At 41.5% G+C, this 23,870-nt stretch overlaps 1 protein-coding gene across 2 annotated transcripts in view; it reads right to left on the reverse strand.

The window, feature by feature from the left end:
* tmem132e (transmembrane protein 132E) overlaps positions 1–23,870 on the reverse strand; it is a 422,770-nt gene that overhangs the window by 124,047 nt on the left and 274,853 nt on the right. Inside the window, exons 1-2 of one of the 2 annotated variants that reach the window (XM_004551161.3) lie at positions 14,620–15,304; positions 12,984–13,941 (exon numbers count right to left, since the gene is read on the reverse strand). In XM_004551161.3, the coding sequence (XP_004551218.3) occupies positions 12,984–13,941; positions 14,620–14,698 (1,037 nt within the window). In that variant the 5' untranslated portion in view covers positions 14,699–15,304. Of the gene's footprint in view, positions 1–12,983; positions 13,942–14,619; positions 15,305–23,870 lie in introns of those variants that run through there. The other variant, XM_004551162.3, reaches the window with a different exon arrangement.

Below are 23,870 nucleotides of genomic sequence, written 5' to 3' on the forward strand. Positions count from 1 at the left end.
TGTTTCTTGGATATGCTACCAATCCACTTCAAACAGACAAGTTTCAAAAGAAAAGTTCTGTGCGTGCCAATTTTAGCTGGGTTGTACAATGCCACCAAATCTGCAAAATTAACGTGATGCCCACTCTTCTTAAAATGTAGAAGAAAGGGGGAAAAAATTAAATCTGGGAGTTCATCACTCAGTTCAGAGCTGTGAGGCTTGAGTGCTAAACAGCCATTAAAGAGCAGGGGAGGGCATAGCAAATGACCATAACAAATCTGCCCTAGTTTGCTGGGAGGCATCAATTTTGAGGAGTGTGCTCAAAATTATTCTAATTTAAATCAGCCTAACATAACAACCTTCCAGCAACGGGAACCTCCACTCAGGAGCCCACTCCTCCCCCAAGAAGAACAAAGAAATGAGATGAAAGAGGAAAAAAGGGTTTCACAGACGGTGGTATGAGGAATTGGGCTTCACTGTGTGCGGGGGAGGATGCAGGTGGGAGGGGAACAATCAGTCTTGCTGCGTGGTGCCTGAGACGCTCAAGCAACCGCTCTTACAAATAGCACTGACCACAGACACATGCAATTTGCAGTTGTTAAGATGTCACCTCAACATTGTAAAAGAGACGCATTTGAATCAGCCAGAGGCCGGGAACACACTGTGAACCTTTCTTTGAACTCTCTTTAGCCCACTTGACTGCGGCATGCATTATGTTTATACAAGATATTCCCACTGGAAAGAGACACATTAAGCAGAATAGCTTCTTTACCCTGACGTCGGACTACATACATCTGTATCACAAATCATTACTAGAGACTTCCGTATAAATATTTAAAACGTGCAAATACATAGGAAACGGATTTAAAGTTCTGTATTGTATTAATGTTGCAAAAAACTCCGTCAATCATCTTTTTTTGCATATTCAATGCAGGAGCCAATCCCAGCTGCCATGGGGCGAGAAGCAGGGACAGGTCATCAGTCTGTTGTGGGCCTAACACAAAGAGACAGACAAGCATTCACACTCATATTCACACCTATTAGCGATTTAGAATCAGCAGCTAACCTAACCCCACTAATTGCATGTGTTTGGACTGTGAGAGGAAGCCAGAGTCAACAAGAAAAAGACCTTCTTACTGTGAGGCAACAGTGGTAACCACTGCTCCACGTGCTACCAATAACCTATTTTCTTTGTTAATCCCGAGTTACACTATAGTTACATAACAGTTTCTCATATAAACACATGTTGGACATGATCCAGTGGTGGTTAGCCCTTAGCCTGACAAGAACAAGGTTGTGGGTTCAAATCCACTAGCCAGCTGGGACCTTTTCATGTACCATTTGGGTCTAACTCCAGCTTCCTCCCACAGTCACTAGACTTGCATGTTAGGTTAAATGGCGATTCTAAATTGGTCATAAGAGTTTACTGGACTTTGATGTTGATTATCTCTCCGTGCAAGCCCTGTGACCCGTCTCAGGTGTACAGTGCCGCCTGCTGTATTACAGCTGGGATAAGCTCGAGCCCACCCATCACTCTGAATTGGAAGATTAACAGAATATAGTTATACATATATATACTTATCTTTTACCTAGCATAGTTAATACTCCATGTTTTTTACACTGCGTCTAGCTTTTCTAAATTTTCCACAGTTTTTGTCTCTTGCTTAGAAAAGCTCAGCTTAGCTTTGATGTGTAGGTATGAGTTGCGATAATGGGGTTAAGTGTGGGATAACCTCCCAATTTTTAAAGCAATATCAATTCAGCGATCTCATTGGATTTTCTAATAACGTTGCAACCAAGACACAAAGAAATCCCTGTGCATGTGTGACAGAAAGACCACATTTAACGCCCTGGGATGAGAACGAGTGGATTTAAACATAAGAAAATTTATGACCACGAGCCATGTTGTCAGCCAACAACCATATGGTAGGATTAATATAGCCCTGCAGCCCGCAGCTCCCTCAGGCCAGCAGTGAGGTGAAAATTTCCCGTGTTGGCGCTCATGAAAACATAGCTCCTCCTGTCTCGCTGCTGCAGGTTAGACCACCTGGGAAATACTGTAGAAGTGATCACTGGAGTCTAGAAATGTCTTTGTCCGGCAAAAATTCTCTTGCCCAGTGTCTAACTCTAGATAATTATTACAGACTTTCATTTAAAATTCTCAGTGTGGACCCGAGTGTCATACGCCAACTGGACTTTGAGTTTTCTGCGCCAAATAACCGGCAGATGCCATCAGGCAAAAAAAAGAAAGAAAAAGAAGTAATTTAACTTTTCAAGTTCTCCAACATGACAGTGAAAATAATATGTTGTCCCTCAGTAAGAGGGAAAAGTATAATTTTAAGCAATATGGCTTCTCTTGTGATTGCATGCCAGAACACAATATTGGCAGGCGGGGAGTGCCACACATGGAGTTAAAAGCTTCCTGCCGCTGGAGTACATTATCGCAGATGCTAGAATGAACACTGCCCTATCTCAAATGGTAATACGGGAAGAGTAAAAAATAAGTGATGAGGCGTATCATGCAGACTGTGCCACCAGGAGGAAGTGGAAAACCCAATTCATGCATTTACAATTATTAGATTAGCAGTCCTGGATGCTGGCCATGTTTTATGAATTAACCCAATCATGTCTTTATCCAAATTTCTTCCACTGAGGATGGTTAGTTTCCCATGAGCTCACAATACATTATTTCAGCCATTATTAATTTACCATTGCTTCCATTATGCTGCGTAAAAAGTGGAGGAATCCTGCCAAGGTGCATTTATATCGGGACGGAACAGCGCGGCTTTAACGGGCAATCGTGAATAAAGCCTGTTTTTACCTCTTCCTCTCATCTCTGTTGACTCACTCACTTCCAGCCGTTACTGTTGTCAGGGAATACGATGTTATGTCTGAGTGCCGTTGTGGCATTGCGACGACATAAAAAGCAACAAAAAAAAAAATTGCAGGGGGACTTTTGTTCTTTCCAGATCAATGCAAAGCAACAGCAGCATGTTTGCCGTCATTGTCAAGTAACAAACAGCTGCTTCATGTTAATTTAATCCAACCGCACAAGACCTAAAGAGCCCGGCTTACAGGACAGCAAGTAAACAGTCCATCTCTTGATCTCTGTATACAGGATTTGATGTTCAGCTTTCCAAATAACAACTGCGAAGAACACTCACTCAAGGCAGAGAGTGCATCATTAAAATCAGAAGTTAGTTGCGGTGGGGGGAAGATGCAACTTCTCCACACCACTGCCTCCTTTGAAACTGTAGCCTACTGGGCAGCACAAGCCTTCACGCTGGGCAGAGCCGTGTCTATTACTACAGATTGGCTCTGCAAATCTCTTGGCTGGGATCATAAAAATAATTTAAAAAAAAAAAGGGAAGATGGAGGTGAGGGAGAGAAGGAGAGATGGTAATAAAACCTCAACAATTTCTGTGTGTGACAACATGAAAGCGGGAGGGGCCGCCTGCTGTGAAAATATGGCTTATCATGTCCCCCAAACCACCTTAAAGGTTTGAAGATAACCGCATGAGGCTACGTGCGTAAGACAAGAGCCGGGAAATGACCCAATGGAGGAAAAAGTGGGGACAAAAAACTTGAAACACGATAACCTCTTGCAGCAGATGCTTCGCTACCTGCCCGTCAATCTGCAAACACTCTCTTACTCACGTACAAATTTTCTACATTATTTCAATTCCATCAATGAATGTCACCCAAAATTTGTCAGAGAAAAAAATAACGCTTGTTTATTTCTTTAATAAAGTCATGCCAGACTCATTTCAGCTGTATAAAAAGCGACTCGTCCTCACGCTGGGTAACTGATTACAGCACATTTAGCAGCAGCTAAACACTCTTGATGGATGAATCGGTCCTTCCCAGATGCGCGGGGTAATTTAGTCCACTCTTCATGGAGAAACTCTGCTGCGTATGGGCATGTGTAGATTTTCAGTATCAACCGTTTGTAAAGTTAGTCTTTAAGCTCATCTGTCCTGGGAGAGTTCCGCCAGATGTGCTTTCTCCTAAACTTGACACTAGCATTGATCCCACTGTCTCATAATGTAATGACTGCAGATTAAAGTCATCATTTTCTGGTTTTATAAATGTTCTTGGGATTTCCTGGATTACATGCTCTGATATCTCTTCCTTCTTCTTCTCTTTTTGGGTGTTCCCTTTAGGGGTCACCATAGCGGCTCATCTGCATCCAAGTCACCTCATCCCAAGCATCCCGTTCCCTCTATCTCTTGAAGATAGTTAGTGTCAGCAGCCGCGTTACGGTGGGTCAATTATCAATAGCACTTCCATGCTGTCCATATTTGAATAAAACTACAAAAGTACAATATGCTGTGATGCGACAAAAGCAAATAAAAGGCAGCTCTGTTTTTCAGAGATATTTCACAACTCCAGCACAACCACACACATTTTCTGGGACGCTAACGCTAAGCATAAACCTGTCCAGATGAGAACAATGAAATGTGTTTGGAAGCACTACACACACACACACACATTTGACAGTCCAAAGATTTAAAAGCACTTTCATTTAAAAGCTTGGGAAAATGAATTTACAAAGATAAAACAGTTAACTTAAACCTGTGCAGTAAAGTGAAAAACACCCTTTTTCATACCTGAGCCAATGCTTGCTTGATTACCTTGCAGACGGAGGAAATGAGGAGCACTGAGCTTTTGTCAATTTGTCTCCCAGGTTCCCTCTATAAACCAACACTCTGCAGGAGGATCTGGCAATATTTAAATATGCACTGGAGAAAAGCACAGAAAATCCTTCGGCCTGTCTCTATTTATTCATATTTTACACCAACAGATTTTTGATCACATAAGACTGACTACCATATAAGGAGATGTCGATACGCTACGATGCACAGAAAACCCCTTCACTCGCCTTGACATTAAAGGTAAAAGTGTGTTACAATGAAATGTGATTTTCATACCACATAAACATAGATCAGCTAAAGCATTTTATAGTTTCTGCACCATTTCAGAAATCACAATTAGTGCTTTTAATACCTTTTTAAAAATGAAATCAATGAATATGGAAATATATAGAGCACCTTATTTCTAAATTTAAGCACTCAAAGTGCTTTCTGCTACAAGTGTCATTCACCCAATCACACATTCATTCAATGCTTTGATCTACACCTAAGTACGTTTATCTATCATTCAAATACACATCAGGGGTAACTCGGGGTTCAGTATCTGGCCCAGAGATTCTCTGGCACATGGACAGGAGGGACTGGGGACTGATTGATAGATGACCTACTCTACGACTGCTGGGCACGCAAAATAATATTGCTACTACATTAGTTTGCATATGGTTGAGGTTTACTTGGAAAGGTAAAGTTCTAGTTTTACAAGCTTGTCATCGATAATATTTGACCTTGTGCTTACTTTTCTTTTAGTTACAAAACAGTCTGTGTGGGTTTTGTCGATTAAAGGAAAGAAGACTTCAACTTAAAGCATGCCCTTTGCACTCAGCTAAGATTCGACACCTACGGTTACCATTAACCTTGCCCTTAACCAAACTCTTCCCATGCCAAATAAGACAACAGCTCACAGTAGTACACAAGTATATGCCAAGTAGGATGTTTTTTTTTCAAAAGCAAGACAAAGTGTGAACATTAGCCTTTTGCTTCTAGTTTCTAGTGGCATGCAGACTGAGTTTTCCCATCTACCACAGATTAAACTTGTGAAGAAGACAATGTCTGACAGATTAAGGAGCTAACTGCTAATCACAGCGTAATTCAGGAATATTACAAACAGAAGCTAAGTTTGTTGTCTTTCTTTGGATTTATTTCACACCTGAAGCAACAGACAGCAGCAGGAGATCCCCACATGAGGGTATCCAGATGGAGAAAAAATTTGCAACAGTACTGATCCCAACAGTGTGTCCTCATCTATTCCAGTCAACACTACAGCGGTCCCTCGTTTATTGCGGGAGTTACGTTCCAAAAATAACCCGCGATAGGTGAAATCCACGAAGTAGCCAACTTTATTTTTTACAACTATTATAGATGTTTTAAGGCTGTAAACCCCAAAACGTTTCGTCGACATGTTGTGTTTGTTGGGGGAGAAAACTTAAAAGCATACATTACAGCACTTCAGAGTCACACTGTTAGCGATCGAAGATTTATGTAAATTTGACAAGCTGAATGCATTCTGTACTGTACAGGAGACACGGCACGAGATTGATTGACAGTGGTCTACAGCCAATCAAGACGCAGAACACAATGTGCTGTACAAAAAAAAAAAAAAAAAACATGGAAAATTGCGCACAAAACAAATCAGCGAAAACAGCGAGGCCATGAAAGGTAAACCGCGTTATAGTGATGGAGCACTGTGTACGTGGTGTAAAGGACGGATGTAGCTACAAAGGTCTCATCCGTTGTTTCCTGAAATCCTGTTTTGGAGTCGTTACCTTGGTATCAAAAACCCAAGGATGGGTGGGTGTGACTAACATTACTCGTTCGCTGGCTAACGACTTATAATTGACAAGTCACAAGTGCCACAGATAGTTCTCCTTTTTGAAACACAGTATGTCTCACAAAGGAGGCTTAATTTGGAGTGACTGAGTCCATAAACATATCAGGAAAGTTTTCCCATAGACCTCTACAGGAGTCAGAGTGTTTCTGGTAGCCTCCACATTTTAATGGCACGTCAACATTGGCTTAATATTTCTGACCCAGCCATGTTTTACTCCCATCCATGGTACTGTGCAAGTACTTTCATTGGTATCAGCATCACGTTTGAATTTCTAGTATTGCAACAACTAAAATAATAATAATAATGGATTGGATTTATATAGCGCTTTTCAAGACACCCAAAGCGCTTTACAATGCCACTATTCATTCACTCTCACATTCACACACTGGTGGAGGCAGCTACGGTTGTAGCCACAGCTGCCCTGGGGCAGACTGACAGAAGCGAGGCTGCCATATCGCGCCATCGGCCTCTCTGGCCAACACCAGTAGGCGGTAGGGTAAAGTGTCTTGCCCAAGGACACAACGACCAGGACAGAGAGCCCAGGGATCGAACCGGCGACCTTCCGGTTACAGATACGCTCCCCAAAATAAGAGTAAATTCATTAATTACTTATTAATGTGAAACAACTAAAGGATGACTAGAGAGCTGTTGTTTATGAGCTACTGTTTCTTAATTCTCTTATCTGTTAATTAAAGTATAGAAACACAGTAGATACATTGTATATTACTGAAACTACTTATTGAGGTTTCACTGTGAGATTAATGAAGAAAAAAGTAGGTATTGTACCATGTTTTGCACACAATCCCATACTCCACATGTCAGTATTATTGGGCTTGGATATTTGCTTTTGTTTTCTGTGGCACAGAACAATCTTCTCCACCCTTGGGCCCAGCAGGATTGAAGAGATTAATGATTAAGATGTATAAGACACTGGTTTTATAATAAACTGGTGAATAAATCAGCGTGCCCAAATGAGAATGTGATACGTTTCTCAACTAATCTGAAAAGATGTTAATAAAAATGAATAATGTTAACAGACTGAACTGATAGGGTGGAAAAGTGATGAATATGTAGCTATTGGTACAACGCGAGGAAGCCTAATGAGTTTTTAAGGTTACATTTGACCCAGATGAACTCTGCGGTTTTGCATTGAGTTAGTCTAATTTAATGGTCAGTGTTTATTTGTCTCAAAACCAGCCAAACACTCGGCAACATGCTGAGCATATCAGAAATGTCCTCAGCAGATTTAAAGTAGGAATCTTTCAAGCGAATAAACAAGAATTTCCAAATCAAAGTTGCTCAGCTTGCCTATTCAAGGTTAGAAAGGGGTTGAATTACTCTAGTAATAGCCAAGCACTGGAATAAACCTGCAAAAATATCTCCACTTTCCCCGGCACAGAGAGCTGACTCATGCAACTTTCTTTAAGCATTAAAAACTAACTCAAGTTAAAACAGCTCATTTCATTAAAATCTTGGCACATGCACTGCATTCCCCTTTTGAGATTTGTGTCAAGGGACTTAAAGTTGATGATGGTAAATACTTTCCCCTTCTCACTGCTTGACCTCAAATAACGTGCTCACACTTGAAGAAGAAGGAAGGAATCGAGCAGCGTTAGCAGTGGCGGTGCAGCCTGTACTCTGCGTGGCCCAATAAGAAAGGCTGTGTTTTGCCTTGTCATTGTAAAAGTGGAAGCACTTTGAGGCGAGGAAGATTCTCCTGGCTTCCGCCTCTTTTATCAGAGATGAGTGCTGATAAACAGCGGTTCTCCGTGTCACCCGATGTGTCCTGACAAGACGGCCCATGGCAGAAGCATCACGTCTGCAGTCATATGATCTGAACGTGTGCACGATCCATGGCGAGAGGTCCTGACATTTCCCATCAAAGTGTCGGGAAAAGACGAGCTGACACTGACAGCGACAACGACACGTGGGACAAGAAGCGGAGCACGACCGCAGAGCTGGCAGGAAGCAGAGGCTGAGGTCAGGAAGTTTTCTGTGTTCCTTACAAGGAGCAAGTAGCCATCTAGCTGCTGGGGATGAAGCCACTGCTTCTGAATGTGGGTCACTCTCCCTGGATTCCACTGTGCTTTCTCTCCTCGAGCCTTTATTTGAAGCCAGGGCATTTGAATACTGCATGTTATACCCAGGGCTCCGGAGTACAGCAAGGTTTCCAAGAGCCTTGTACTGTGCACATAGATGAGGATGTGTGCACTGCAATGCGTATTTGTTTATTGGGCAAGAAATGTCAGTGAGTCACCAAAATAAAAATTGGCATCTCCACATTGACTGCATTTATATGCATGCAGTGACCTCGCCGCTGTCATATAGAATTTTAATTCAGGTTACGCAACATACGCGAATCTCTTTGCATCCTGCAACTAAGTGTCCATATGAATAAACAAATGAATAAAATATCTCTGGCTGTCCACCAGCTGCAGCTCTTGGCAAAGCAAAATGGAAATAATTATCATTTCATTAGCTATAGTTGAAATAAATTATAATACCTACCAATGTTCACAGATGGCAAACCTAACGGATACGGGGACAAAAGCCCATGATAACACACAAGCTTTTCCCAGTGTTTTCAATGATCTGTCAGAGGAATCTGCAGTTGGCTCATTGAAATTACTCATTGTGTCATTTTTAACGGAACTTTTGTGGTTTAATTGAACGTGTTCACTGCCGAGAAAAAGACTGGCTCTTTAACTACGAAATGGTCCACTGTATTCAAGGCTATTCACCAACTTTATCTGTCTACTGTGTGGTGGAGACAAAGCTTTTATGCTAAGAGCTACTCTCTGTGGTGTGTGCAAAGTGTAAAAAGAGCCGTTTTGTCAGCCAGAAATGCAAAACAATGAACGGACAGGGGTTATGTCTGTAAGCTGCAGCTTCTTTGTGGGCCAGTTACTACAAATGACACCTTTCACATTATATGCAGTCGATTCCACCATTGGACAAGTGGAAAAACTCAAGTGAACCACTGTTGTGCTCGAAACTGTTTACCACCAAAAAAAATCCACAGTAGGAAACGTCACTGTTAAATTACAGTAAAGTACTGGCATCTCGCTACAGGACTCTCAACCACGGCTCCATTTCTAGCTAAACCTTGTCACTGTTCAAACTCTAAACACAACGTAACATCACAGCACATTTACAGTTCAATGAGTCGGGTTTGTACGGTTTCCTGTTGGTTGTTTTTCTCGTGTATTTTTAAAGGCATTTGGGCTTTGTAATATTTTACTAGTGATGCTGCTAAAAACATTACTTTAGTACTGTATATGATGAAGATCCTTTCCAAAACAATGCGATGGAAAAGTCACTATCTGTGAAACGCTGTCGTGTATAACCGAAATGATGCCACTATCAATTTACGGGCGAAAAGAGAAGATACGATTTTTAAACGACACTTGAAATGAAAAGCAAACAAATCTAGAAAAGCCGTGTCAGCCCACACCGGGGCATGCTAGACAACATTACGGCTACACATACTATTATTGCATTGCCATGGTAACTAAATTTGACACACCACTACTCCCTATCCTGCTGCATGACAAACACTCACGCCGACACACACATTGCACGTTTCTGACAGCACCGCTGCGGCCGCGGGAAAACAAGGGAAGATTCCACAAGTGGCCCGTCTCTCCGCCGTCTCTCTGCCCGGCATGCCATCGTTTGCAATAACAAGTCAAAGACTTTCAAAGCTGGATAAGTGAAGAGGAGAATAATTGGAAGGAGCGATGGAGTGGCTAAGGGAGAGTCAGGAGAGGAGGCCTCCTGATTCATCTTTAAAGACACTCCTTATTGCATCTTTAATAATTTTCCTCGATGCGCTGGGAAGACTCGACAGTTCACTTCCACAACTCTTGAATTTACACCCTATTGAGGCAAGTCGCTCACGAGGCTCACGCTGGGCTTTCTTCTCCAGGCCTCATCGCCTTCTTAACTCTTCTGTTTTATCACTCCTCATTTCCATCCCTGCAAGGCTCAGAGAGTCAGGCTGCCGAAGACTTGCAGATGTATATGGATGCTAACACGCTCAGCTAAATGTTTTAAGAGACAAGGGGATATGACAAAGCTTCGGCTCATATTACAAAGTCTTACTGTAACTTTGTTACACCACATCTTGAGTGAAAGTGTCCCACAGTTAGTCAGTTCTCTGAAACTGTTAATGAAACTGTTTCGTAATCCAGTAGAAGTTAGCATCATACATTTTAAAGAGAGGGGAACTTAAAGAAAGTAAGTGTTGCTCTTATGGTGTGAAGAGAAATGCTTGGAATTCCTGGGGGGGAGGTGGGACTCGAGTAAATAGCTCATTTTTGTCTGGCTACAAGAAGGGCTGTTAGCATATGTTCAGATATAGAAACCAACATCAGCTCCAAAGCCTTAAATCACAATTTGAGAATTAAACTATTCTGTTCATTTTATAAAAATATGCCAGCATCACTGGGTTCATCAGATGTCTCCCTGCAGGTTTCAAAAATCACATCAGCTGGTAGAAAGAAATTGGACAATGTGTGTGGGCCGTGGTATTTTTGCTACTGCTACCGCCATTTATACATGTGTGCTCCACAACTACAGCTATTCTAACTTTTATCCCTGTAGTGAAATGATTTTATAATTGCTTTTTGCATGTTTCCCCAAATAAAGGTCACTAAAATGATATTAAGTAGATCATTAACTGAATTTATTTAGGTAAAAATACAGATATCATAAACATACCCTAATCAGACATTTTATACAGGTGGAATTTCTGTTCCTGTCCTTTTAAAGGATTTTAAAGGATTACTGTTGCCAGTATAACAGTACTGCTTTTCACTATAGAAATGTCATCAACTGACACTGAGTCAAAAAAGACATTTTACTGTGGGAACAATCATAATTATACAAGTAATTGCGTTACTGAGGCTTAATTAATCATAGCTCATTAAAAGCAGATAGCTACCATAACGTGTTTAATATAGGTTTCACTAATCTTTAGCGTTTCGTTAACGTTCCTGTGTTCATTTCTGGTGTTCTTCGTACATACAAGTGCAAAAAAAATCCAACTTTGTCAAATGCATATAATAATATATCCTCTAATCCTGGGTACTCTGCTGATAACTGAGCAGAACTAAGAGCTACAGAGACCAGAGTCCTGCTAAGCCTCACACTCTCTCTCCACTTTTCCTGCAGGCAAATGGTGAAATTTAGAAACTTTAAGAGAGTTGAGAGTGGAAAAGCTCAAATACAGGAAGGCAGTGAGGGACACTTGTGTCATGAACTATTTAGTCCCATCACACATGCTCATCACTAACCACGGAGTTATATGAGTGGTGTATTTTTGTAACAGTAATTGTCTGAATGGCAATGTAGGACACTCAGAAGATGTGAACGGGGTCACTTGTAATGAAGCAAAAAGTTACAAATCTACACGCCCAAATATTTTTCCTTATGTTGCCTCCAACCACTTACATGTTAATAAAATGAAGGCATTAAGAATCCATTTGCAATAATAAAACGATATTATTTGCATTAACATACACGCTGACACAAAAACGTGGTTAAACATCCATTTATATATTAGTCAGTGTTTTATTCCCAGCAGTGAGCCGGACGTGTAGAATGAGTACAGTATGTGAGCATTAAATGCCATCGCAGAAGCCAAATCTGTATGTGTTCCACAGCTACAACTATTACCTGGCCTTTAAACACAAACTGCTCGGAGCAGCAGTTCACTGCAAATTATTCATAAAAAAAGAAGAACTCTTTGGCTGGAGGCCACCATTTCTGAAGGTAAATCTTACAGTGCTGCTTAACCCTCTCTTCTTCCCTTTATCTTACCTGACTTTAATTAGTGCTGGCACATCATTTGGCTAAGTGAAGAAGAAATGAATGAGAAGGATGAAATGTGTGTTTACATCCTCGTTTGTCTCTTTAGACTTGAAATGAACATAAATGGTCATGTAACTTGTGCTTGAAGCCTGAAACAGAATATTGTGAGGATTGGAATGAGATGACTTTGGTTGCACTTCTGCGTACACGGTGATCTTATGCTGTCATTGAATGCAATTGATTCCGAGATTCGTCTAATAATGCTGCTTTGAATTAAGCTGGTTATTAAGACTGTAATGAATGAATCCATCGCTGTGGTAATTGTGTTCTATTGGACATGTAAATCCTACGTTTCCTTTAAGCCTATCCACTGGTGCTCAGCATTCACACTGTAGCTTTGTTTACAGACAGTCATGCTGCCCTAAACCTAAACCTTGGACAAATTGCATATGATTCGGTGCGAGTGTTATTATAAAGAGACATATAATACGTCAATTTATGACAGGGAGGAAATTGTTGGCTGAGATATACCGGGAAGCAAGAAAATAAACTATTCATCAATAAATCTTATATGCATGACTGCATGGAGGCTGATTGAGCCTCTGCTGTGAGTATAGATGTGTCAACATCACAATAAATGTGACATTCGGCATGGAAACAAGGAGTCTGAAAGCATCGGAGCACCTGAACAGATTTTAAAGGACACTTACTTGAGGGTGAACTGCTCAATAGTAGAGTTGGGCATCAGGTACAGGAAGATTTTGAGAATCTCTCCAGGCTTCAGGGGCTTCTCCGGCAGCCTGAGGAACATGTTCTTGTCTAGCTGCTTGTCCACCAGCAGCTGCTCTTCACTGGCCTGGTACAGGCTGATGCTTCCGATGCGCAGCAGGGGGTGCTGTGACAGAGGTTCTCCCCTGGAAGAACCACCACCGTGACCTGAACCCTTACTGCACTCCCCTTCCAGGTTAGGCTCGTGTAGTGTGTAGTATAGCTCAGCCTGGAGGGTCTCACTTAACCCATCCAAAAGCCCGTCACTCGAGCCTTTCCTTCGGCCCAGAGGGGCTACATTGGTGTTAAACCACGACGGAGGAAGCTCCAGTTGGGCCAAGCACTGCGCCAGGTTACCTTTCATGCGGCAGGAGGTTTTAATTTCACGGACATCCCGGAAGGCATGCAAACGGACGCAGGGTAGCTTGTCCTGAGCCTTGAAGTCGTCCCAGTCACGACCGGCGATATAGAAAAACACCTGGACTGTGGGGTTGTTGGAGAAGACCCGCGGCTGGACAATGAAGGCCCGAACCTTCCAGTTGACTGTCAGTTGGCCGGGAATATCCAGAGGACTAGCTGGCTGAAGCAACTCCTTGGACAGGGCCTGGTCCTGGGCAAAAGGCCCGAAGCTTATGTTGATGGCGGGGAGGTCTTTTGTCTGGAAAACCACAAAACTCTCAGAGCGCTGCAATGGGTTTCCACTGCTGGGACTACTGCCGCTCTTGGTGCTGCCGCCAAATGTTTGTCCTGTGATCTGAGCCTCCCTCAAAAAGAAGGCCAGTTGTGCATTGGACATTTTGAAGTTGGCAGGAAGGTACACACTGGGTGGTGAAGGACTGGCTGTCATTGCTGACGAACTCAGGGCATCAGAGCTGGTTGGAGAGATTTTACCTGCAAGAGCTGCAAGAAAGAAAGGAGAAAGGAAAGATTTAACTTTTAAATGCAGCTTCCATTTTTATAATAATAATAATAATAATGCACATTATTTATAAAACACCTTCGAAATCACAGTGTACAAAGTGCTTTCACAAGCAAGCAAAAAGGAGAATATTTAAAAGTTACTTTCAAACAAAGTGAAACAGGTAAAACTCATGAACTATAAGTGAAAGAAAACACCAGAAAAAGGGAAGATATGGTGAGTGTGTGTGTGTGTGTGTGTGTGTGTGTGTGTGTGTGTGTGTGTGTGTGTGTGTGTGTGTGTGTGTCAATGAATATATGGTATAATTAGGAAGAGACACAAATGTGGTCTACTGAGTCAGCTGAGGGGGCAAAAGGGGAGGAGGTCAAAACACACTAATCAGATGATAACTGGTTGCTGTCAAGCATCCGGAGCAAAGGTTATACACTGAAACATGTCGACATTAAGAAGCTGCACCCCGTGTGATCTTTGTCTCGGGCAAAACATGTTGCACCAGTGTTTGGATTCAATTAATCTGAAGCGACACCTGTGAACAAGCCAAACTCAAAACTCTTCAAGTCCCTGGAAATGAGCGAATACCTGACAAAACACCCAAGACGCCACCGCAAAATTAATCTAGGTCGAAATCACAAATAACAAAGAGAGTAAATGGGACATACTTATCAAAATCACCCAGAGCTGAGCACAGAAACATAGCTGCCTGTTACCATGGTCCAAATCAGAGATTAAAAGTCCCATATTCCAAATGGTTATATCATTGAGATTTCATCCTTTAAATGTGGGGAAAAAAGGCAGAATCAAGAGGATATTTTGGGAACTCCCCAACAGAAAAGTCTCTTCAAACAATTGTGTTGCTTGGAAGTAGTCCACAGAAGTTTCTCTTCTTTTTTGGTAGCTCCTTAGAAAGTCTTTTTCATGTGTGTTGCAAAAGAAGCCTGAATTCAAGAATAAAAAAATAAAATAAAAACAGCAATCTGCTCCTGCAGTTCTTCACTTGGTCATGTTCTGGCTACAAAGGTTCCACCGAGCTTCTTGAACTTGTGCTTGTCTAATTCCCTGTGGCTTAGGTCTTGGTTTAAGAGTGGTTCAGCCCCACACAGCAGCTCTTAGCTCTTTCAATCTCAGACTGTGCATGGCTCCGGGACACACTCTGATAGATAGGCAGAGCCTCCTCCCGGTTGGTGGGCTGTACGGAACAAAGCCTCTGACGCCGCCCCATCTCGCCACACCTAGTCTCTAGTCTATAATCACCATTTTAGCTCCGGGTCATAGCTAAGACACACAGCCCCTCAGAGGACTCGACTTACACCACACACACACACAGAGGTGAAAGAAAAAACTCTTCAGCTCGATTCATGCTCTCTCTCTGGACTTGTTCAGGCAGACTCTTATGTGAGTGCATGCAAGTGTGTCTATAAGGACTGTGTGTGTGTGTGTGTGTGTGTGTGGTGGGGGATGGATGTATTGCTTGAATGCCTCTAGGCAGAGAGAGAGTGAGAGAGTAAGAAGGAGAACGGGAAAGGGAGGGATTGGGTAAAGGTTATTGATGAATTAGCCTAGCTCTGCTTCCCTTCTCCTCCTCCTTCTCCTCCCCCTCTTCCTCCCCCTCTTTTCGTCTGCTTTAGCCCCATGAGAAATCCATGAAAATGAAGGGGTACCGGCAAGAGGGGGAGGGGTATCTGGGCTGGCTCGCTGCTTCACTCACATGTGCCTGGAATTCCCATAATAAAAGAGAGAAGGATCCACGGATGTGTGTGTGTGTGTGTGTGGGCTCCATAAACTGAATGGCAAACAGTGGGGCAACAAAAGATGAAGCCACAGCCGGAGAAACATCCCGTACTTACAAATGAGCATAGAGAGGGCTGGAGGAAGTATAATGATGAGAGAAGCTACTTAGGGACTAAATCTAGTCTCTACTTCACAGGAATGCGTGTCTCACTTTTTGAGCCGCTCTTCTCTTGATCAACATTTAAAGAGACAAATGCGCACAGCAATCCGCAGACTTTCTTAAGGGCTTCTCTGCTAGAGTCCCATCTGTCCGTTGTCCTGGGTCCAAACACAGAGATCTGCCAACATTTTTGTATATTTCCAGGTCACCTTATAAACTAAAATTGTCAGCTTCTACTACTGATCCTGGCCTCAGGAAAGGAATATAAAATGCGCCTCACGTATGGGGATCCACACCTAGTCTGCCTGCCAACCTTAATATCAAAGTGTATGTTTTTACCTCTCCACCGTTTAAAGCTCTATATGATTTTATTGCTGTATTTAAAAAGTAAGTAGATATTGGAACAGCATTACCCACCAGTTTGCTCCATCTATCCCACTATGTCTTGAGGCAGCATGAGCCTAGAGCTCCGAGAATCCGTGAATCCCCAGACCTGCTGGGACTTTTAATACATAACGTTCTCCACTGGATCTTAAACTACTGCTGAAGTGGCCTTGAGCAAGGCACTTAAAGAAATATGTCTCCATGTGCTCCACAAGCATCCGCTGCTGGCTAAACAGCCCAAAACAAACTGGTTTCCAGCTTGCTTTTCATTTTAATGTTTAGCTTTTAAAGTCGGTCGCTTCCGACTTGGTGCTGCTGACTGCTTCTCTCTCCAGCATCTGTTCGTTTAAATGGGGAGAGGCTGCAGGGCCTCTCCCCATTTAAATCCCCATTTACGGTAAAACTGTGACTCCAACAGCTTGCTTACATTGTGAGTGTGAGTAAGCCAATAACAACAGGGTTTGCATCCTCACAGATCGACCTGTTGGTTCAAGTCAGAAAGAGTAGGGATATTGAATCTTGTGCTTTGGCTGTTAGATGCAAGTCTTTAGTTCAGAGGTGTTTCTGATATTACCTCTAACATTTTAAAATGAGCAAAAATTGATGGTTTTATCAAATTTGGGGGATTTCCCCAACCAATTTTCTTTCAAAATTTTAATAACAACTTTCTTTGGACCACCATCTCTGTACAGGGAAAGTCCCATTTTCACTTCATCTGCTGGGAAAAGCATTTCAAACCTGCTTTAAAACTGCGTTTTATAGAGTAATGCACCCACATACCATCAGAGATGCATAGCCGAACGGTCCCTCTCCTCTTTGGTCTGGGGGATGCAGCACCCATGTTTTCCAAAAAGAAACGCGAGTTTTGACTGAGTGGATCATGGTCACAGGTCATGTTTTTGCATGCAGAGCTTTAACCTGCATTTGTGGATGGCACAGTGATCTGTGATTTCTGGAAGTGTTCCTGAGCCCATGCACTGGTTTCCATCACAGACATGCATCATGCCTGTTTTTAATGCAGTGCTGCCTGCAGGGCCTGAAGATCACGGGCACCTTATATTGATTTTTGGGCTTGTCCCTTGCGCACAGAGATTTCTACAGATTCCCTCAATCTTCTGATGATATTGCGTACTGTACATGATGAGATATTAAAAACTTTGAGGAACAATACTCTGTAACTCTTTCAAATTTGTAGTTTGCAGATTGGTGAAGATCTGCACATTGACAAACTCTGCCTTTGTTAGATGCTTTTGCTTTTAAACCCAATCATGTTACTGGCCTGTTTTTGCATGTAATTAATATAATTATAAGCAAAATGTTCCTGCAGCTGTTTCTTTTTAGCACCGCTTTCTTTTCCAGTTTTTCCATCTTACCTTCTTTGAGATGTGCTGCTGACATTAAATTAAAAATTATTTTTCTCTTAAAATTGTAACATTTTTTAACTGTTGTATGGTATGGTTTTCCAAAGGCACAATGGTTTGTAGCCTCTGGCAAGCACCGTGAACCCTCCCTGACATGTTGATCATATTAGACCTGAAGGTCACCTGAATACTCCCCAGAAGCCTTATAATCTCCTTTAAATGCAATGAAACTGCACAATTGCAACACAAGGACCAAATGCCATTAAGCAAAACAAATCCTTGGCCCTTGCTCTCAACTCTGAAACCTTATGGTTTCAGTTAAGAAGGTGATTACAGCCTATGATGCATCAGGGTGTGCTTGTCTCATTTCAGCCTAACAACATCACAGGGCAGGTGGGTTTTTGAAGGGAAGCACGGACACAGATGGGCTTCCGATGTGAAACCCTATCGCTTTCCTCTATCACTTGATGTCCTATCAGACCCCAGGCCAAATTGAATTGAATTCTCTTCCTGTTGTTCTCCCATTAAGTGAAACATCTGTTCAATGTGTGTGTGAGTATCTGGGGAATGAGTGGGTTTGTAGTAAAGGGTAATTTTTTTTTGTTTTTATCTGTCAGAATATTTTGTCTTATGTCAATTAATAAAAAACAGCAGGCCATTTCAGGGCAGGGCGAGACGGACTGTTTTACTTTGTCATATCACTAACAATTTGCGCCGACACATGATTGAGGGGAAAAATAGGCAATGATTCTAGTGACAATACTGCTGATTCATCCTGCTGGATGGGTTGATCAAAAATAAACTTTTTGGTGTTTAAGATTAACTTTGAAAAATCCCCAAATGTTTTGTATTTCCCCCAGAAGCTAACGCAGGAAAGCAATTTTGTCACTAATCTCACAAGACGAAAGAGCTTTAGCCTTTTAGCTACTAAAGCTAAATTCACTGGGTTGAACAGAGCCTTAGGCATAGCTCGTGGTGGTGAAAAAATCTGTGAGGCAAAATATCTTGAATACAAAAAAAAGCAGTGCATACTGTATATTCCTCAGCGTATGTTGTTATTGCACAAACAAAACCTTTTCAGCCTAATCCACTCAAACACAACTGCCTCCTCCACTTCAGCCAGGTGTGCTGCATACTGTAGGTATGCAGAATATGAAAGTGTGTTTCGTGCCAGTGTTTCATTTCCTGAAGAGCTGACTAAAGCGAGAAAAAAAAGCCCCATTCTGTAGATAAATAAAACACTTAACTGTGTTTCCCGCTGCCCATACAAAAGCTGTCAAACATAAAAGCAGTCAGCCAAGTCAAGGGGAAATACACAGAGACGACGTTATGAGGAGGGCAGACATTTGATCTTGAGAGAGAGAAGTGCATAAATGTCTCTTCAAGTAAAAGGTCGGGAGAAAATGTTGAGAAGGATTAGAGAGAGATGGAGCATCCTTACAGCATTACTAATGTTCCAGCTCGAAGGGTTTCCCTATCGATCTTCATTTTAACCCTCGTTCCCTCCCTTCTTTTACTCAGCTGTGAGCCTTACTGTACTGCTGTTATTTGGATTGGTGAAATAATACCTTTCAACTCACTCAGCTGTAAGACTTGAGCAATGCTCCACAGTCTGCATCACATTTCAGTTTGCAGTTGCTCTTAAAAACTCAATTTCTGCTAAAATTTCTACGCAAACGTCCCGTAATGTAAAATGGTTCGCGTTACCATTCATTGAGCAATGAATGCAACCTAAGGTGCAGATGAAAAGATGTGCTAGCCGGGGGATTGAAGGCTGTATTAGCACTTGAAACACTCGTGGTGTTAGTCCTATTTTTGCCCCTCTCTGAGGAATGTCTATTTCCATCTCAGTCAGATTCAGATAACCTTTACCAAAGGATTGCAGCCAGATTATATCGAACACACTCGAAGTGTGTGTGGCTTCATATTTCACCAGATTTCATCTATATGCATACGGAAATCACATTCATGCTTCAATCTCGCTGGGGAAGGTTTGCTCTGTCTGAGCGTTTGCATGAAGTCAGATCACTCTGGTGATTTAGAGTAAAGCCGAGTAAATCAGTCATTCCACGGGCTGTTTGTCATATATTTCACTGTGTTACATGTTCCCCGAGGCGTGCACACATGCCTACCATATTTCCATCAGATTAAAACTACTCTAAGATGCGAATGGCCGTGTCAGTAATCACATCATGTGCCGCCGACACTGAAATGAAACAGAAGCATGGTTATGAAGGTCAGTTATGGCCCACGCTGCAGCGCGCATGCTATTTGGCTCCACGGGGGTTAAAACATCAAATGTCCACCAGTAGCACAGTAAAAAATGAAAATGTACCGTAGAGGAGCCGTTTGGTCGAACGGTTTTATTTGAGCTTTTTCTCATTTATCACAGTTATGGGTGAGGACGTTGTGCGTTATGGGCAGAGATTTGAAAAGATAAATAGGCTACAATGCTGCCAACTCCACAGAAAACACAAACAACAATCCCAACAAAAATCTATCGACTGCCAGGAAATGGATTGAAATCTACATCTCTTCGAAATCAATCTTCAAACAGCCAGGAAGTAGCTTTCAAAACGCTCTTTTATCCATTTCAAACCTTCAGACCTTTCGCTACTGCAGATGTCACGATGAATGCAGTGAATAATATTAAGAGTAATAATATAAGTACATTTACAGGTACTTTAATTACTGCTCTTGGCAAACAGGTTTTTAATTTCAATATGATGCCCTTATACCCTTTTTTTAAAGTCAACCTCCTCATGCTGGTCCTCTATGTTCTGCATTCAGATTAAATGCCAGGCTGCTGACATCACACTACATGTGGCCTTGCTCTCACGCTTGATTGGCTAACCCAGAGGAATGTTCTCTTCTTAGTCTATACTAGTTCTCCTTGAGACCAAACACCAGCAAGTTCTTTTAACATCACAAACTTTCATTATGCTTCTTACAGTCACCTCCCAAGGTGCAGCCTTCTCTCTGATCTTTATTTGTCTCAGATAATCATCTTTTAAGACAGCAGTAAGATCCAATGAAAATTTGACTGGCTTATAAATGAGCCTGCTCAACATCAGGGATTTGTCTTACTGATCAAATTCAAGTCTCAGCTCTGTCAACTCTGCGTATTTTACCTTCTGCTTTTCCAGTGTGTCTACAGATATACTCAAACCAGGATGGAACAATTTGTCTTCGACTAATTTATTCCTTTGCTCCCCGGTTTCTCCCGAGGTGGGTAAATCATCTGCTTCTGAATGCGAATACGATCGGAGAGATTGCGATCAACTTCAGATGGTAGAGGACAAGCTACAGTACACAGCCTGCCACGTCAACAACCCGCTACAGTACAGCCTGCCACGTCAACAACCCGTGCGGGCTTTTAGGTTGAGTCCAGCATCAAAGCTGCATACAAGAAGAGCTGCATTTCCTAAAAAAGCTGAAATCACCAGTTGTGGCAAGCACAGTCTGCCTGTCTGCACTCTGCTGGGGGTGCAGCATCAGAGGTGGTGACACCAACAGACTGAAAACACCGATCGGCAAGGCCGGCTCTGTGACTGCCTGTTAAAATTTGAAGCTGTGGTACAGAGGAGGTGGCTGAACAAACTGTTATCCAACACAGATCATCCTGAGCACCCTCTGCATCACTTCCTGGACTGGCAACTTAGCACTTTCTCTAACAGACAGATGCAGGATACCGGAAATCTTTCAGACCTTATGCAATAACTCTTTATAAAGCAACACATCTGTCTGTCTATCAGAGTAACATCTGTTAACAGTTTATAACAACTCTGCAAACTCGCAACATTTAACACACACAACACTTTATCACACTGGAGTGTTTACTGCACCTCACACTATTATACCAAGCCACTTTACTCTGACGTTATCGGCTTTGCACATCAACTGATGAAAAGTCTAATTAGCAGTTTTGAGTTTTTAACTTTGGCTGTGGGATCTAGTTTTATCACTAGTTCAATCCTTTCCTTTAGATAAGTAATAAAGCACAAGCTTCAATGTGATGAAACTAAAGGGACAGTAAAGATGGAATATTTGATCTGTTAGTGTCTCAGTAATCTTGGCTGATAAGAGCAGTGTGTTTCCAAATGAAATGCAAAGTGCAGATTTAATGAGGCCTAATTTGCAGATTAAAAACGAAGAACATGTAACTACTGTGACACCATCAGTTGAAAATAGAGCATTTCATCATGGATCTTTTATACGCACCCATAAAATTATCCATAATTTATATTACGAGTCACCCTCACGGTCCAGGAGGCTGTTTGGATAAAGTAACAACTAAGCTGAGATACGATGTGGTGCTGCTAAGAATCATTTAGTCGTGTTGCTCTCCCTGCTGAGCAGAGCAGATACAACTGTTTGACATCAAATATTTACTAACCAGTTAGTCAAATGCTGAGGTTTAATTGCAGAGTAACAGATGATACATTTTGTCTTAAAAAAATAAAATACCATAACCCACATGGTTTTGTTACTTGCTGCTTGTTTTGATGACGAGTACTAGCGTATGTTGTGCCAGAGTAAAAGCAATATCTATCAGTGATGATGTGAGGCTTTGCAGAATTTTTAGTGCACATAATATTCCATGTGCAAACTAACAAAGAAAAGAAGTCTTTTAAAGACACAAATACGTTAATGTGTTAAGCAAAGGCATGTTAACAGAATGTAGCTCATGTTAAAGTGGATGTGGATGATGCAGAAAGCTATGGGTACGTTCCCTCAGCTAACTCCAAGAACTTACTAGAATAAAGTTAGCAAGAAATAAAAAGTACACTTCATTTGGTCATTCTTTAAAAAAACAAACAAACCCCAAAACAAACAAAAAAAGTAAGAAATTAAATTTAGAAAAAAAGGTTAAAGAATAAAGAATGAATTCAATGTGCAGAATCCAAATTACTGACTGAAACGGTGTAGGCTAAAGCTTACGTTTATTACACTGACACTTTATATATATTTAGGCATTGGCATTTATATATTCCAAATGCCAACCAAGCTACGGTAACACTTTGCTGAAGACGTTTCACTGAAACAAACGAGAGACATTATTGAAAATAATCATTAAACTAGGACAAAAGCAAATGCTTCAAAAACAAAGGTAATCATTCCCTCTTTTGATATTTGTTTAACACCTGATTTCTGAACATTTTAAAATGCACACAGTCAATGACACAATGTTAAGTCCTCATCACAGTCACGCCACAACTTAACCCCCCGACACACACATTTTGTTTTTGTACATTTTTGTTCCTTCACACAAACCTCTGAGTTCAACGTTTGTCTCTAATTTCAAACAACCTCTGAACCCCTTATAATTGTACCATATAAACTGGATTAATGTTTGCTTTGTATGCGTTTCCCATTATCTCCATGTATGGAAGCTCACGTATATCATGTACGGCGTGTATGGAACTATAAGGGGACAATTTAGTAACTAGTAACCCTATTTAGTAACTTTTAATTTAAAATGTCTTCAATTTTATATAATATTGCAGTGGTTTATATGAGAACTTCAAACATGATTTACAGTCAATTATCACTCTCTCAGTGTAATCCATGATCATTTTGATTTTATTTTTTATTTGCAAGTTACTGAATATTATGAATTGCAATATCAATAACATGAGCTATTGCAGCGACCTGCACTGTTGGATTACAGTAGAATGTAAATAACTCAGAGATGTATGAATGCTTGCAACATTAGTGGCTTGTTAACACAAAGCTAGCATAAGCTCTCCAACAGAATCCATGACACAGGGAGCTCTGAGAAAGTTAAATCTAATGCTTTTAGCTAGCCACGGGCATTTTGTTATCCTTTCACACCCTCCTCTGTAGCACCTTAAAAACACACTGTGTAGCTACATTTTGGTCCACCTGACTCGACGTGCTCTAAAGTCCATTTCTGTTGTTCTGGACTGCAGCTGATTTATGTTCATTTCAGTGCTGTATGACAATCTGTTAGGACACATTTGTTACAATATCCATGACGTTGACTATAATTCAGTGCCGTATTAGGGTTCCCCCGATACCTGTTAATTGTTGGGGGGCTTTCAGTCAAAGGATAATTGAAAAATTCAAACCAATGTAACATGATACAGCTCAACATACAGTAGCTCACATGGTAATGACTTTGCAACTAAATTCAATACAGTGACTAATCTGTTCAGGGACCTGGCTGACTGTGGATGGAAAACCAGTAATGAGATAATGGATGAGAGGTTAGACACTTCTTTTTTTCCAATTCATTATTATTTTGGAAGGAGGG

The sequence above is a fragment of the Maylandia zebra genome, linkage group LG10 (assembly GCF_041146795.1).
Source record: "Maylandia zebra isolate NMK-2024a linkage group LG10, Mzebra_GT3a, whole genome shotgun sequence".
Classification (NCBI taxonomy): domain Eukaryota; kingdom Metazoa; phylum Chordata; class Actinopteri; order Cichliformes; family Cichlidae; genus Maylandia; species Maylandia zebra.